This window comes from Asterias rubens, chromosome 17 (genome assembly GCF_902459465.1).
Source record: "Asterias rubens chromosome 17, eAstRub1.3, whole genome shotgun sequence".
Lineage (NCBI taxonomy): Eukaryota > Metazoa > Echinodermata > Asteroidea > Forcipulatida > Asteriidae > Asterias > Asterias rubens.
In genome coordinates this window covers 5,928,200-5,944,320 of record NC_047078.1, presented here as the reverse complement: position 1 = coordinate 5,944,320, position 16,121 = coordinate 5,928,200, and the positions used below count along the sequence as shown (strand labels likewise).

Sequence of the window (16,121 nt, the reverse complement as noted above, 5' to 3'; positions counted from 1 at the left end):
TGTCATTTTTTTCTAGAAACTTTTAATTTGATTAATTTGTCAGCTCTACCAATCTTTCATCAGTACATTGTAATCCTTTCATGAAACATTTATTGAGTGATAAATTTATCATATGGACTCAATAATTGTTATACTTGTTTTTTTGCAAATGGTGACCCCCCCCCCCCCTTCCCCCTCACAATTTATGGAAGTGTCGTGGCCGAGCGGTTAAGAGCACCGAATTCAAACTCTGGTGTTTCTTATCAGCAGAGTGTGGGTTCGAATTCCCAGCCGTGACACTTGTGTCCTTAAGTAAGACACTTAACCATTGCTTTGTCCTTCGGATGGGACGTAAAGCCGTTGGTCCCATGTGTTGTGTAATGCATGTAAAAGAACCCAGTGCACTTATCGAAAAGAGAAGGGGTTCGCCCCAGTGTTCCTGGCTGTGGCTGCTGTATGCGACGTGGCACCTTGTAAACTCTTAAAAGGTGCTAAATAATTGGGTCTCAGAATTCGTCACCGCAATAATCTATCTTTCTGAAAGTTTGTTAGTACTCAGCACCTTGAGTACCTTGTTTGGTAGATAAGTGCGCTATATAAGACTTTGATATTCCAATAGAACCCTCAAATGTTCCCTTTTTCCTTTTCTGTAAACTGTGTGGTCATGTGGTCTTTATTTTTCTGAAGGGATTTACACCAGTCGCTATCAACTGGTCAGCGCATGAAAGAGTTTAAGGGAAGGTTAGTGGGCAATTAAAGGCAGTGGACACTATTGTTAATTGTCAAAGACTAGCCTTCACAGTTGGTGTATCTCAACATATGCATAAAATAACTAACCTGTGAAAATTTGAGCTCAATCGAAAACTATGGCACTTCAGATGGAGCCGTTTCTCACAATGTTTTATACCATCTACCTCTCCCCATTACTCGTAATCAAGAAAGGTTTTATGCTAATAATTATTTTGAGTAATCACCAATAGTGTCCACTGCCTTTAAGAGTTACCTATTTTGAAAGTCCAAACCAGACTTTCTTAAAATATTACTCTCAAGTCGCTAATTTTGTTGCCATTAATTTGTATCAATCATTTCTGTTTTTCTCTCTCAGCCAACAGTCAGCCAGGAGGAAGCCGCAGCTGGTCTGAAAGTCATTCCTGCCCAACAGAAGGCGCTTGTCAAGAATGCGCCGACCTTTGACATCAATTTCTCTCAGTTCAAAGCAGACATTAGAGGTGTCATCAAATGTATAGGTAAGTCGTCAAGTCGGTGCACAAACTTGAATTTGTTTTAACCTTGTATCTTCGTTGTTACATTGTGGCTTGATGTGGGCTAGTTTACCAAACCCAAGTGCCCAATTTCAACGAGCTGCTGAGCACAAAAATTTGCTTAGCATGAAATTCTTTCCTTGAAGGATTACCAACCAAAAAGGGTTAACAAGGTGCTACGGCGCATACAGCAGCCACAGCCAGGAACACTGGGCAAACCCCTTCTAATTTTGATAAGTGTACTTGGTTCTTTTACATGTGCTACATAACACATGGGACCAACGGCTTTACGTCCCATCCGAAGGACGTAGCAATGGTTAAGTGTCTTGCTTAAGGACACAAATGTCACAGCTGGGGATTCGAACCCACACTCTAGACAGAAACACCAGAGTTTGAATCCGGTGTTCTTGTCCGCCCGGCCAAGACACACCAATAAAAGTCTAGAGGTACATGGTAGTAACAAACACCTGTTCGTTATTGATTGATTTGCAGACGTATGTGGGACTCTACAGATAACGTTACATACTGACAGTGGTGTAGAGGAGAGACCACCAGCTCATGTATCCCAACAGACTAAACAAGCTTCATTTGTACTCAAAGATGTCCTGCCAGGAAAATATAAAGGTTTGTTTCACTTCCTTGCTTGGGTTATTGAGTCCATTGTCTTAAGGCTGTTGGAAGTAGGTTATTTGGTAGGGACCTCTGGGATGGGACTGTAGGCTTTGGCTGATGGATGTTTGGTTATTTCTGAACTGCTTCAAGTTTACACTCCATCAAGGAATCTTCGATCAAGTTCCATGCTTCTCCTCATTGAACCCAAGTCTCAAAACTCATGGGGTGACAGGTCTTTTTCTTCAGCTGGCTACGCATCTGGAACTCTCTACCACTTAATCTTCGATCTTGTCTTTGTACCGCAAAATTCAAATCTCTTCTCAAAACTTATCTTATGTCACAGGTTTTCAAGGACTAATTTTGTTGTGTCTGTTTTTCTTTGTTTTTGTTTTTGTTTAGTTTTTGGTTTTTACTGCGCCTTGAACACCCAGCAGGGTGGATAATAAATAAAATAAATAAAACCAGCTCTTATATAGCGCAATTCCAAAGATCTGATCAATGTGGATATATCCGCATTACAAGTCTTAAGTATTTTTATTATTGTTATTGACTGAGGCTTCATGGCTTTGGAAGTCGGGGCCTGAGCTGTCCAGAAGTTGAGTCTGAATTGTTGGCCTTGATGGTTCAAATATCAGCAACTGGTCCCATAGTTACTTGAAAACAAGTCTACAGATTATTCCATGGTAAATGTGCCACCAATGTGTCTGACCTAGTTCCTCCTGTTAGGGTGTTTGAGCGTGAAATCAGACTTTCTGCTTCTTCTCACCCATACACTCATGCTTTAGTGAGATGTAGAACAAGGAGCCATTCCAACAGCTTTATTCAATTCAATTCAATGAACATTTGTTTTCATGTCGACAATAACAATTTAAGCATACACTAGAAAACAAATATCGATGAACTGAATAATGACGGACGGATGCAATGTATAGAATTTGAAGATAATAACTACAAAAATTAACGTAATAGTCAGCATGCAGGGAAAAGTTTAGTATAATGCTTTTGTATATTTCCCTGAGACAGACGAGGACTTGGACTACAAGGACAAAAAAAAAGCAAAAAAAAAACAGAACAAAGAAAACAAAACAAAAACAATGACACATGTACTGCAACACTTTGGAACTCGTTGCCTGGTGCATGTTTCCCTCCATCCTACAATCTAGACTGTTTTAATAGGAAACCCAATTATCTTTTTTTCATGTTTAATCATGTCCTTCTCGAATGGCTTTAGGTTTATTTGGTGCGAACTTGCATTTCAAAAAAGTCCATTAACAAAAATTTGTTTAATTTCAAAACTAGTGAGCGTTATCCAGAATCAGTGGTGCTGGGTGAAGACGTCTTTGGATGTTGAAGTGACTGATGGTGACGTGACAGCATTGGAATTCCTACAAACAGGTTACATGCTGCAGTGTCACGTTTCTCACCCCATTGCAATCGTAAGTGAATAGTTTATACTCTTTCTGAAAAAATATTCTTTCTTTTTATGCCATGTTCTGGTCGAGTGGTTAAGAGCACCTGATTCAAGCTCTGTGCCCAGTTTTATAAAACTGTTTAGCAGAAAAATACTGTTTGACAAATTTCTTTGCTAAGCAAAATTTTAGTGGGCACACCAGTCACAACAGTGGACACAACATAAATTTTGGCTGTTAGCCTGTTTCTATTGAGCAATAATTGTCTGTGCTTAAAGTGCAAGCTTCTGTGCTAACAGGCTTTATTAAATGGACCCTTCCCATGAAATATGCTAATTACATTCACGCATGCGTACAGACCCTGTTGGTTGGCAAACACCATAGAGTTGTGCACTAAGCAGACGCGCAATCGCGTGTGCGTCACGCACCCATTAGCCGTGTACAAAACAGCGCGATTTTCCCTCATTTGCCAACCAAAACGTTAGTGCGCACGCGCTTTGTGCAATTTACATATTTCATGGGAAGGGTCTATTGGGCCCTAGTGTTCCTGATCAGCAGAGGGGGGGGGGGGTTCGAGTCCAGGTCAGTGCACTTGTGTCAGTGAGCAAAATACTTCATCATTGTTGCTTTGTCATTTGGATTGGACATTTAGCTCATCTACAAAGACTGGTAAAAGAACCCCAATTTACCTTTTGAATTATTTTGTTTCCTCCATATATTTTGTACAGCCTGTCAGTCTGAAATTTGATATCAATTGCAATTCCCTTGAAATCATTTTAATCCATTGAAATGTATTTATCCATGTTTTTTGTAGTTTTACCATCACAGCAAGTCACCCAAACAACCCAAGCAGCTGGATTTAACCAAAGGCCTGAACCAGTTCTGTCTGGATAAATCCGGTTCCTACAAGCTGTCACCGGTTTCTTGCCACCAATTTGAACAGGAGATGTACAGCTTCGATACGTAAGTTAAAGTTACACTTTTTCTTTCTTCCTTTTCCTCGTGTAGAGACTGAATATTGAAGGGCCTTCAGACTTACTGAGTGACGAACAATAGTGCTGTATCATTTGTACTTATTATTTTGCTCTCTATTGTCTTTAATGTCTAGAAATCTCTTTGATCTTTTTGCATTTGCTTACAGCGCTTCTCCAACCATGCTAACACTGACTGCAGTCAAACATCTGATTACTGGCTCTATTGTTGCTAAGCAACCATCTTCAGATATCTTTGTCACAATCAAGTAAGTATTAAATTCTTTTTTCTCGTGGTAAATTATTTTCACAGGCCAAATTTGTTTTTATTTAATGAATAATAAACTAGGTTCTTTAATATATCGCTTTTTCAAACCCTAGGGGTGCATCAAGGCCCTCAGTATTATTTCCTACAGTGTATGTGTAGAGCTACCTTTTAAAATATGAGACCTATTCCATTATAGCACCATATAATGGTTCGCAAGGTGCTGGGGTGCAATATGCAGCCAATCAAACCAGGAACACCTGGCGAACCCATTCTCTTTATGATATGTGCACCAGACTGGGTTTTTATATTTTGATGTTAGACAGTGTAGAAAGTATTTTCATATTTTTATATGGTTTTGTTAAATAAATTCTGGTACAACAAAATCGGTCTTGTGGAATTTTATCCCAATTTCTTTTTTTCGATTAACGTATCTGCATTCAGTACATTTATTTCAATGCTGTCATACAAAACAATAATACAATAGCGTACATTTATGTCAAAATTAAAACAAGCAATATAGTATGAGGTATGATTAGGTACACAATACTTAAAAAAAAAAAAATAAAAAAAAAAAAAAAATAATTTAAAGACAACATTTAGGTGTAAGGTTAAGCAAATTGCTTTTGTGCCCTAACCTATTTCAAGGGCAGTCGGATTGGATCGGAGGTATCTTTACTTGCTTGCCACCTCTTGGACCCTGGTTCAAATCCCACCAGGGGCACTATGTGGATTGGGTTTCTCAGTCCCTACCTGACTGCATGGGTTTCCCTGGAATAATTCTCTGGGGTTTTCCCTCACACATCTAAAACTGAAACTTTCTTCCTTCCTCTGTTTTGGTTCTTTGTCTAGTATGGTGATTAAGATGGCTGTTCTGAGAGTCTTTAGCTTCATAACCAGAATTATTTTAATGAAAGCCCTGAGAGGTGGTTTTGATTAAGTTCTAAAGTGATATATCTGTGATTGCTTTTTCTCATTGCGAAGATCTTCCATTGAGACGGAGCCGTTAGTTCGTCTCGGACCTCTCAAATCAAAACAAGAGCTTGAGAGAGAGGCTAAGAAGAAGACCAAACCAGCCAAGACTGGGAATGAAACAGAGCCTGGAGACGAGACTAAGGAGGTTAAGGACGATGGACCTAGTATTTACGAGTTTACATACTGGGCAAGGTAGATATTTGTAATAATAGTAATAATAATAATGGACATTTGTAAAACACACTCCTGTCGCATTTTTTTTATGAGACATCGCATAAAAGGCCAGTAGCCACTTCAAGGTGAAGGCTACACTTAACTGACTCGGGCTGTTGGCCCAAGTCAACTGCAACCAGGGGAACGTTGCCACCTACTCCTGGGACTGAAACAGGGTTTCACAGTCATGAAGGCATGAAAGCCTGGTTGGTAGAGCAGAATGGACTACCCAACTTTTTACAAAGAAGTTGTGGTTAAGTGCCTTGCTCAATGGCTCGAGTGTCATGACTGGGAATATCGAACCCTGACTCTGCTGCTAACAACACCAGAGTTTTGGTCCGGTTAACTAGACACAGATCTCTCAGCCACAACACACCACAAGGAAAAAGAACTCTGCTCATGACGGTACTTCAAGCTAAGACTGAATGTCGTGTTTTCAAGTTGGTCTTGAAGCTGGAGAGAGTGTCTTCTTGTCTGACGTTAAGTGGAAGAGTATTCCAAAGAAATGGTCAAGCATGTGCAAAAGAACGGTCTCCCCAAGTGTGTTTAGTTCTAGGGATGTTTAGGAGCATGGTGTAGAAACACTTAGCTATGGCTACAGCTTTGGCTGTTGCTTAGTGTGTTGCAAAGGACATCCTATACTCCAACGCACAGTGACTTAGCAATCTAGTCGAACATAGCCTTTGCCATATATTGTTTATAGTCACCAATTCGGACACGTTGTTAACCAGGGTAGTTGACGCCGAAATCAAATTCTTTTTTTTCCCCTCGTCTAACCTAGGAATGGAGAGAAAATTGATGTGACACCATCTTCACAAGTTATTTTGTTCTATCCTGGCAAGGCACAAGTCGTCATACAAAGCAGTAAGTCAGATTTTTGAATTAAAAAATTAAGTCGTGTTAGTGGGTTTTTTTTTTAGCTAGACAAAACCACTTCATCTATTTGAAGGTAATTTATAGAATTGTTAGAGCTGATAAAGTGTTTTGTGTGATCAACCCTATTTATGAAACAGTGAACATGTGAACATTTGGGCTCTGTTGTCTGGTTGATTGAGAAAATAGTTGTCCCTAATTTTGGTTATCAAAATTAGCTGTTACGATTTCTCAGGTTTTCAGACACAGTTTTCTTGAATACGATTTTCTGAAGAGATTATTCTGAATTTTTGAAAACTTTGTCAGGTGTTTAAATTTGTTTATTAAAGATGCTATGTCAGATTTTTGGCCCCAAACATTAAAAAATATATTTTTTTGAGTGAATGGTATTTCAAAGAGTATCACCCGCTCTAACGAAAAAAAGTTTAACTTTTACTTTTAATGGTCAGGAACCATGACAAAAATTGAAAACGTTTCTTGTAAAACACATTAGAATTGGTCACGTGATATATTGTCGGGATCCCGACAATTTTGAGCACTTTATTTCACTGCTACTAATAATTGGCAGACTTTTTCGAGCAATGGCTCAAATGAAAGCTTGTAACTTTCTCGACCCCCATCAAAATACCTATTGAATTTTAAATCAAAATTTTGGGGTCAAATCGGCCAAAAATCTGACATAGCATCTTTAATGAGACCAAATTATGTAGCACCTTATAAGGGTTAACATTACAAGGTGCTGTGGCGCGTTCAGTAGCCACTGTCAGACACACCAGGGAAAACCCCTTCTATTAGTAGCAGGGTTCTTTAATGTTTATTACACACCACACGGACCTATCGCTTTATGTCCCAACTGAAGGACGAAGTAATAAGTGTGTTGCTCAAGTGTCAAAACAGAGAGTCAAACCCACACTCCTTGTTTTTTCCCCCCTGTACTGGGAAAGCATTTTTAGTAGACAGTGGTTTTAGCGCACATCATTGCAGGAGCAAACTTCTTAAAATGTGATTATTTTTTGTTCTTGTGTCTACCCAGGAGAGGACTGTCTCGGCCAAGTGGTTCAGTTTGAAGGTCGTGCCGGGGTCTTCCTCTCAGGTCATGTCAAACCGGGTCTTGCAGGGGTCAAGATATCGGTCGTATCGAGGTCATTAGAGACACAAGAGGTCAAACCGGTTAGTAATGTCGTCACTGCAGACAATGGACTCTACAGGTAATTCTAGTGTACTTTTTTTGGTATTTTGTAAAAACAAAAATTATCAACTTCAGTTTTTATATTTGTAAAATGCAATTTGGTGTTTAATGATCCCAATACACACTAAGTAGTAATTTTCACTGAATTTGGTTTATGTATAACTACATTCCTACAAATTTTCACACTGAAGGACTATTGTGCAATCCTAATATTCATTACCCATATGTGATTAATTTGAATTGTATTATTTGTACATTAAAGCTTGGCTCATACTTCATGCGAATGCGAATGCGCTACGAATGTTGACGTCACAAATTCGCAGCGAATAATTCGCAGGGGTTGAGTTGGGCTCAACTCTTTTGCAAATATCACAACAAAAACAGAGTTGTGACATCAAATTCACGTCATATTCGCATCGCATTCGCATTGGCAGCAAGTACATGCATGAACCGGGCTAAACTGAAAAATAATCATTGTTCTTTTTCTTGATGTTTCTGCCAATTTGTGATTAATTTCACTGAAGTCTTTGTACATTTGTTGGAAAATAATCTTGAACTTTTTATTGCCATTTCTACCCAATAGTGATTCGTTTTCACTGTATTAGCTGAAGAATACTTGTTCCTTTTCTTGATGTTCCTCCCAATTTTTCAATGTTTTCACTGCATGACTTCTTAAAAACTGGAGAATATGTGTTGTTTTTCTACCTATTATTGATTAATTTCCACAGTTTTCTTTGTACCTTTACTGAATAATAATAATTGTTATATTTCTTGATATTTCTACCAATTTGTGAATGATTTTCACGATATTATTTCTTTTTTTAATGATTGATTTTCACTGCATTCTTTCTTCATAACTGAAGAATATTTGTTCTTTCCTTGATATTTTTAACAATTTGTCAATGATTTTTATTGCATTATTTCTTCATAACCGAAGAATAACTGTTCCTTTCCTTGATATTTATATCAATTTTGTCAATGTTTTCACTGCATTCTTTCTTCATAACTGGAAAGTACTTGTTGTTTTTCTTGATATTTGTACCCATTAGTGATTTATTTTCACTGTTTTCTTTGTACCTTTACTGAAAAATTTGCTTTATATTTCTACTAATTTGTGTATAAGTTGTTCTGCATTCTTTCTTCAATGCTTGTTCATTTTTCTTGATATTCCTACCAATTTGTCAATGGTTTTCACTGAATCCTTTCTTTATAAAGAACAATATTGTCCTTTCTCTTTTATTTTGTTAACAATTAGTGAATTATTTTCACTGCATTCTTTCTTCTTAACAGAAGACTAAATGTTTGTTCTCTTGATATTAGTGGTGGTTTCATAATTGAAGACAAACTGTTAATTTTCTTGATATTTCTACCAAATGTTGAATGATTTTCACTGAATTATTGATTCATAACTAAAGACACTTGTTCGTTCTCTTGACATTCGTACACATTAGCGGTAAATTTCCACTGTATTCTTTCTTCGTAACTGAAGACTAATTGTTCCTTTCCTTGCTACTCTCTTAGAATTGGTCCCCTATCGGACATGTCTGAGTATGAGGTACAGGCTGCATTAGATGGTTACATTCTGACTAAGATGGAAGGAACTACGGGAGACTTCAAAGCCTCTAAACTCGGAGAGGTCACTATTGAGGTAAGGTCAAGATGGTGATATAGGACGTTACGTGAATCACTCATTAAAAGCAAAGTCTTGTTTGCCTTTGACAAAATTGGGTCGGTACTCACCGGTTTTGGGGTGAACAGTTTTCAACATGATTTTTCTTACCTGTTCAAAGGTTCATGAAGCCTAAAGTTTAGGGTGTCACTGCCTGTGAGTTTACTGGCACAAATATCACCAAAACTTTACAGGATATTTGTGTCAGTGAAACCAGTGTGTAGTATATATAGATTTTTGGTTTATGGGATTCACATAATGGAATCATTGAAACAAGAGCTATCTTGGATATCGTACAAATTACAGGATTTAAGAAATGATGAATTTTTTTACAATCTCCATGATTATGGAAACGTCCCTATTCGAATGTAATTCTTGATATCTCCCTTAATGCTGATTGCAAGATGCAAATTTTGGCAGCTTGTCAATCCCTTGAACAAAGTAATCCTTGTTTTAAAACATGACAAACATTTTAATCTACTCCAGGGGCGGATTGCAATAAAATGGTCTTAGTCAACCGTCTTAGACCTGTCAGTTATAGCCGGCTATCTGCCTTAGACGGTCTTAGCTTAGTCAGTCATTAAGCATAATGTATTAAGCCGGTCTTAGATAAGTCGGCGAAAAGTAATGAAATACGAACAAATGTCCCATAATACTTAGCACATCTGCAGCACTGGCGTTACGGCATTGTTCTTATTGCTTAGGTTAAAATCATCGGATATCCAATCATTTTCACTCTTGGAAATATATATTTACGATACAATGTATCATCATCATAATGCCTCTCATGGGTGTGATATATCTCTAAGTATTTGGTCTCGTCATAGAGCTCGTCGCATCAAATTGTCTACAACTAACAAATGCAGCGCCATCTTTAAAAAACAAAACTAAGACCGATTATAGCCAGCCAATTGCAGACTTAAGATTTGAGACTGGCTATAATTATAGACCATGCTATTGCAATCGGTTATTAACTAAAGATTGTCTGAGGGCGACTCAAGTTGGCCGGCTATAGCGCATAGACCGGTTTAAGAACGCTTGGTGCAATCCGCCCCAGGTGATTGATGAGGAGGGACTCCAGGGGGTGCTACTCTCACTCAATGGCGGGAAATTCCGCAGCAATAATTTAACACAGGCTTTCCAATCCCTTGATTAGCTATATTCTTAACATGCCAACGATTTTGTTTTTATGTTCTCCAGGTGATTGATGAGGAGGGCCTCCCACTCCAGGGGGTGCTACTCTCACTCAGTGGTGGGAAATTCCGCAGCAATAATTTAACGCAGGCTAGCGGTAGTCTGGTGTTCACTGGTCTGGGAGCGGACCAATACTATCTACGCGCTCTGATGAAGGAATACAAATTTGAACCCGGTTCTCAGGTACGCTATTCTTTTAAAATCAAAGAAAGAAGTATTTGAAGTAAATTAAGGGGAGTCTGAACTGTGACTTCCAGTGTTTTATAACTGATTTGTTTCAGCCATTCATCACTTTTATCTGCTATGGTGGTTTTGTATTATAAGAGTTTTCCAGATTTTTGTATCAATTTTGTATCCATATGTACTGTGCCTTGTGCCTGTTTTTTTTACTTTATTATCCTTGTATAATGGGTGCGTTCGTTTAGCTTCCCTGGGTCGACCCCGGTCTACCCCGGTATGTTCGAATAGCTTTGACGGGGCTCACCCGGGTCAGCCCCCAGTGCACTGCTTGTGGAGTGGGTCACTTGGGGGTGACCCGAAGTGCATGCCGTCACCACGAGAGGGCGAGTGTGATCGTTCGATTAGCTCTTGTCACGGGCTCACCCGAGTGAGCACTGCGGGGTCGACCCAGGGAAGCTAAACAAACGCACCCAATGTTTCTACTGCTACACTGTATTTTACCATGTGTTTGTATATAATTTGCTGTTTTCTCTTTTCTAGTTTACCTTGTTTATTTTGTAGGCTGTTTAAAGATGAAGTCCTTTGGATAGTCATAGTCATTTTTCGGTCATGTGTATTTTTTTTTTTTCTTTGTTTCTTTTGAGAAGTGTTTTTTGTAAGTTTTTACAGCACTATTAATACACTATTATTTTATCTTCATAAAGTGAACACCCCTGAGAGATATGGATGTCTTCATTTTACTATCTTGTTTGATTTTGTTGTCTTCAGATGATTAAAGTTGAGGAAGGGTCATCCATCAAACTAAAGGTCAAGGGGTCAAGGGTTGCATTCAGGTAAACTTCTCATGATTATTTTGAGTCTGAGTATTTTTTTGTAATGTTAAAAAAAAAAAGGAATTGTATTGTATCACAATGTTGCAGTGCACTCTATATAATATTTGTTTTGGTGCGGTGACCTCACTCAGCGGAGAACCAAAGTATGATTATTTATTAGATATTTTAGTTTTTTGGTGTCGTGAGACTTGTGACCTTATTATTATTGTTTGATATTTTAGTTGCCCTTAACGGAGAGCCAGAACCAATTATACTTTGTTTGAAATTTTTGGTTTTTGGGTGTCAGGACCTCCGTCTACGGAAAACCGAAGCCTAATATTTTAAATTGATTGATAATTAAGTTGCTCTGGTGTTGCGATTCCCTGAAGAGAACCAGAACCTAACAGGGTTTGCCTTTAACTTTTTGAGTGACTGGCCAGCAAGACCAGTTAACTTGTCATTCTATTGGTTCGTCAACTTTTGCGCAAGTCCTTATTTCAGTGAAATAGGGAAGCTTTATCACACCGAACTAGCCAGAGAGAATTTTTGTACTGGTCCTGTGGTATTATAACTGGCATTTGGACAGGGGACCACTGTGAAGGGGGGACACTGCCTAATGATCCTTGTGTTTACGTATGTTTCATACTTCAGCTGCTTTGGTGTTGTCACTTCCCTCAACGGAGAACCAGAACCAGATATTTATCTCGAGGCTCAAGGAATTGATAATTGTGGAGAGGTTTTAGAGGAAAGTATGACCGATCCAGAAGGGAAATTTAGAATCCGAGGACTCCAGGTAAGTTGACTGCATCTGTCTGATAAAATAATGGCAAAATGTTGGCGGAAATTAGAGCTAGTTTGACACACTATGGTTTAAATTTTAGTTCTTTTTTTTCGGTGGGGTGTCGTGGCATAGCGGATAAGAGCACCAAACTTGAGCTATGGTTTCTGTTCAGCAGAGTGTGTGTGTTCGAATGCAGGTCATGACACTTTTGTCCTTGAGCAAGACACTTAACCATCAGCTTCTCTGTGAGGGCAGAGTTGGTTCTTGTGATTGATTAGCTTAGTGCGCTTCATATTTGGCGGCACAGGCTGTATACTCCCCAGGGAGCTGAGATGGTTTAAGGAATGATTTAAGGGCCAATGACGGGGGTAATATGGTTGAAGCGTCACTGTGTGACGGACCTGAGCGCTATATAAGAAGCCACTATTATTATTATTATTATCTATGTGTAACAACACCTAAAGTGTGTGTAAACCATGTAAACACCTACGGTGTGTGTATTATAACCTCTTTCCCACTGTAGGTCTGGAGCAAAAGCCTCTTGTCTTTTCTGCAGATGATTCCATGGTAAATGTGCCACCAGTGTGTTCGACCTGGTTTCTGCGAAGAATGTTTGAGCGTGAAATCAGTGGATTTTGTATCATTGTATCAATCGAATTTTCATGTACTTTCTCAGGAACGCTCTTTTCAGGAACTCACTGCCACCAGTGTGTTCGACCTGGTGTCTCCGACGAATGTTTGAGCGTGAAACCAGTGGATTTTGTATCATTGTATCAATGGAATTTTCATGTACATTCTCAGGAACTCTCTTTTCAGGAACTCACGTGCCGTTAACCTCATAACACTCCTATAGTATTACTGCCTCCTGCTTGGAGTCAAAAGATACAAACAATCCCCAACTTTGTGCATTTGTTGAATTCTACCCTTAAATGAAACGCCACTTTTAATAGTGAAAACAACTGATTGATTTTGATATTATATTTGTCACTAACAGGAATTTCAATTGTCAATCATTTTGCATTTGTCATCATTTTGCATTATTTGATATGTATTTTCATTTCTGTGTTTACCTTATGTATTTAAATGCCTGCTGAATCTGTCATTTTTATCGCTGTCTTGTATCTTTGTAAACTTGACTTGTTTTGTCCTAGGACTAAAGTCCAGTTGAAATTGAATTTTGTCTAGCTTTTAAGTGAATGTTCTCATATAAATGCGTATTTGTTTGTTTAGTTTAATTTTAGCTTTTTTGCTGAAAGGTGAATTTAGTGGAATTATTTAGGAGTGTTTGCAGTCGTACAATACTTTTGTGAATGCATTTTTTCTGAAACACTGTAAATTTGTTTTTATGGAATTTTTTTATTTTATTTATTCTAACCTGAATAGTATTTTGTTTGCCTATAACATTGCCAAAGGCTAGCTTGACCAGTGAGCAAGGCTTATTTTATTTATTCTAACCTGAACAGTATTTTGTTTCCCTATGACATTGCCAAAGGCTAGCTTGACCAGTGAGCAAGGCTTATTTTATTTATTCTAACCTGAATAGTATTTTGTTTCCCTATGACATTGCCAAAGGCTAGCTTGACCAGTGAGCAAGGCTTATTTTATTTATTCTAACCTGAATAGTATTTTGTTTCCCTATAACATTGCCAAAGGCTAGCTTGACCAGTGAGCAAGGCTTATTTTATTTATTCTAACCTGAATAGTATTTTGTTTCCCTATGACATTGCCAAAGGCTAGCTTGACCAGTGAGCAAGGCTTATTTTATTTATTCTAACCTGAATAGTATTTTGTTTCCCTATGACATTGCCAAAGGCTAGCTTGACCAGTGAGCAAGGCTTATTTTATCTATTCTCTTGAACATGTTGAAGTAGGCCTATGTACATATGTATGTATTTTTGAAACTTTTTTTTCTAGGTTCGTTTTTGTACATAGCACTTAAAGACACTGGACTCTATTGGTAAAGTGTTAAAGACCAGTCTTCTCACTTGGTGTATCTCAACATATACATAAAATAACAAACCTGTGTGGAAGTTTGAGCTCAATCGGTCATCGAAGTTGCGAGATAATAATGAAAGAAAAAACACCCATGTCACACAAAGTTGTGTGCTTTCAGATGCTTGATTTCGAGACCCCAAATTCTAAATCTGAGGTCTCGAAATCAAATTCGTGGAAAATTACTTCTTTCTTGAAAACTACGTTACTTCAGAGGGAGCCGTTTCTCACAATGTTTTATACCATCAACCTCTCCCCATTACTCGTTACCAAGTACATGTAAGGTTTTATGCCGATAGTTATTTTGAATAATTACCAATAGTGTCCACTACCTTTCAATAGCTTTGTTTTTGTACATGTACATTTAAAGCTGTTTTGCACAACACTGTGCTTTGTAAGTTTCTCTTGACTATTATTATTTTGCTTAGTAAAATTGTATATTGATGTAATTACATGTATGTCACTGTTTTGACTGTAGCCGGAGTGTTCGTATGAGCTGAGACTAAAAGCAGGTGATTCCAACAGTCATATAGAACGAGCTGCTCCTAAAACACAATCTATCAAGGTAACAATTGCTTCACCACCATTCCTTAACTTGGTACTGAATGCTAGGGGTGTGATAAAGCGCTGTATTTGAACCTACAATCCCGGCCATATCTCGTTGGGCCCCCCTGCCCCCTTTCAATGTTGGTTCCATTTGCCGACTGTGTTCCGAATTACAGTCAACATTGAGCGGTGGCGGGGGGGGGGGGAATGTTTTGAATGTGAATGTGAATGGGAAGTGCGGGTGGCCCAAGCATTTTGGCCGGGATTGTAGTACATGTATTATTAATTTCTGATCAGTGAAATAACTTCATCAGATATAAGAAAAGACTCAATTGATTTTTTTTGTCCTTGTATTTCGAAGGTCCAAGGAAAAGATATTGATGATCTACAGATTATAGTTTTCCGTCGATTGAACCAGTTTGAGATAGGGGGAAATATTGTCACCTCTAGCGAATATTTGGCAACATTGAAGGTAAGTTCAACAAACCTGTCTGATATTTTAACCTGTAGCATTTTTAACTTTACCCTACGAACACCATTCATTTCTGTCCGAACATGGCTTCTATTGTTGTTGTTTTTTCCAGTAAATATTCTGTTTGTTTTACAAATGTTAATCACATGGCAACATGGGAAACCTTGGAAAATGTCAAATCTGGACATTACTATGATTTCTTTCTGTTACTTGAAAATGGCCAATCTTGCGGCTGTTTGCAGCCGCTAGCGGCATTTGGGTACAAGCTACTATTGGCTGCTAGGGGCAGATGGGATGTAAATCCGTTGGTCCCGTGTGATGTGTAATGCACGTAAGAACCCAGTGAACTTATCGTAAAGAGAAAGGGATCATCCCAGTGCTCGTGGTTTGATTGGCTGCATATTGCGCCACAGCACTGTGTAAACTATTACATGGTTCTACGTAAAGGGATTGGTCTCATTACTTTGAAAAACATATAGCTCCACATACCTTAGTGGGATAAAATACTGAGCACTTTGACACGCCCATTGGGTGTGATAAAGTACTATATAAGAACCAAGTATTCTTGTGTTATTATTATCTCTGACGCAAATTTAACATCATACGATATGGAGTGTGATAAAGTACTATATAAGAACCAAGTATTCTTGTAGTATTATTATCTCTGACGCAAATTTAACATCATACGATATGGGGTGTGATAAAGTACTATATATAAGAACCAAGT

The 16,121-nt window shown here is 38.3% G+C and overlaps 1 protein-coding gene across 1 annotated transcript in view; it reads left to right on the top strand.

The window, feature by feature from the left end:
* LOC117301441 (nodal modulator 1-like) overlaps positions 1-16,121 on the top strand; it is a 33,763-nt gene that overhangs the window by 12,979 nt on the left and 4,663 nt on the right. The window contains exons 12-25 of the mRNA XM_033785432.1: positions 1,085-1,226; positions 1,734-1,865; positions 3,153-3,289; positions 4,077-4,225; positions 4,404-4,502; positions 5,483-5,665; positions 6,468-6,550; positions 7,593-7,767; positions 9,270-9,396; positions 10,618-10,794; positions 11,560-11,624; positions 12,255-12,396; positions 14,855-14,941; positions 15,284-15,394. Coding sequence (XP_033641323.1) covers positions 1,085-1,226; positions 1,734-1,865; positions 3,153-3,289; positions 4,077-4,225; positions 4,404-4,502; positions 5,483-5,665; positions 6,468-6,550; positions 7,593-7,767; positions 9,270-9,396; positions 10,618-10,794; positions 11,560-11,624; positions 12,255-12,396; positions 14,855-14,941; positions 15,284-15,394 — 1,809 coding nt within the window. The remainder of the gene's footprint in view (positions 1-1,084; positions 1,227-1,733; positions 1,866-3,152; positions 3,290-4,076; positions 4,226-4,403; positions 4,503-5,482; positions 5,666-6,467; positions 6,551-7,592; positions 7,768-9,269; positions 9,397-10,617; positions 10,795-11,559; positions 11,625-12,254; positions 12,397-14,854; positions 14,942-15,283; positions 15,395-16,121) is intronic.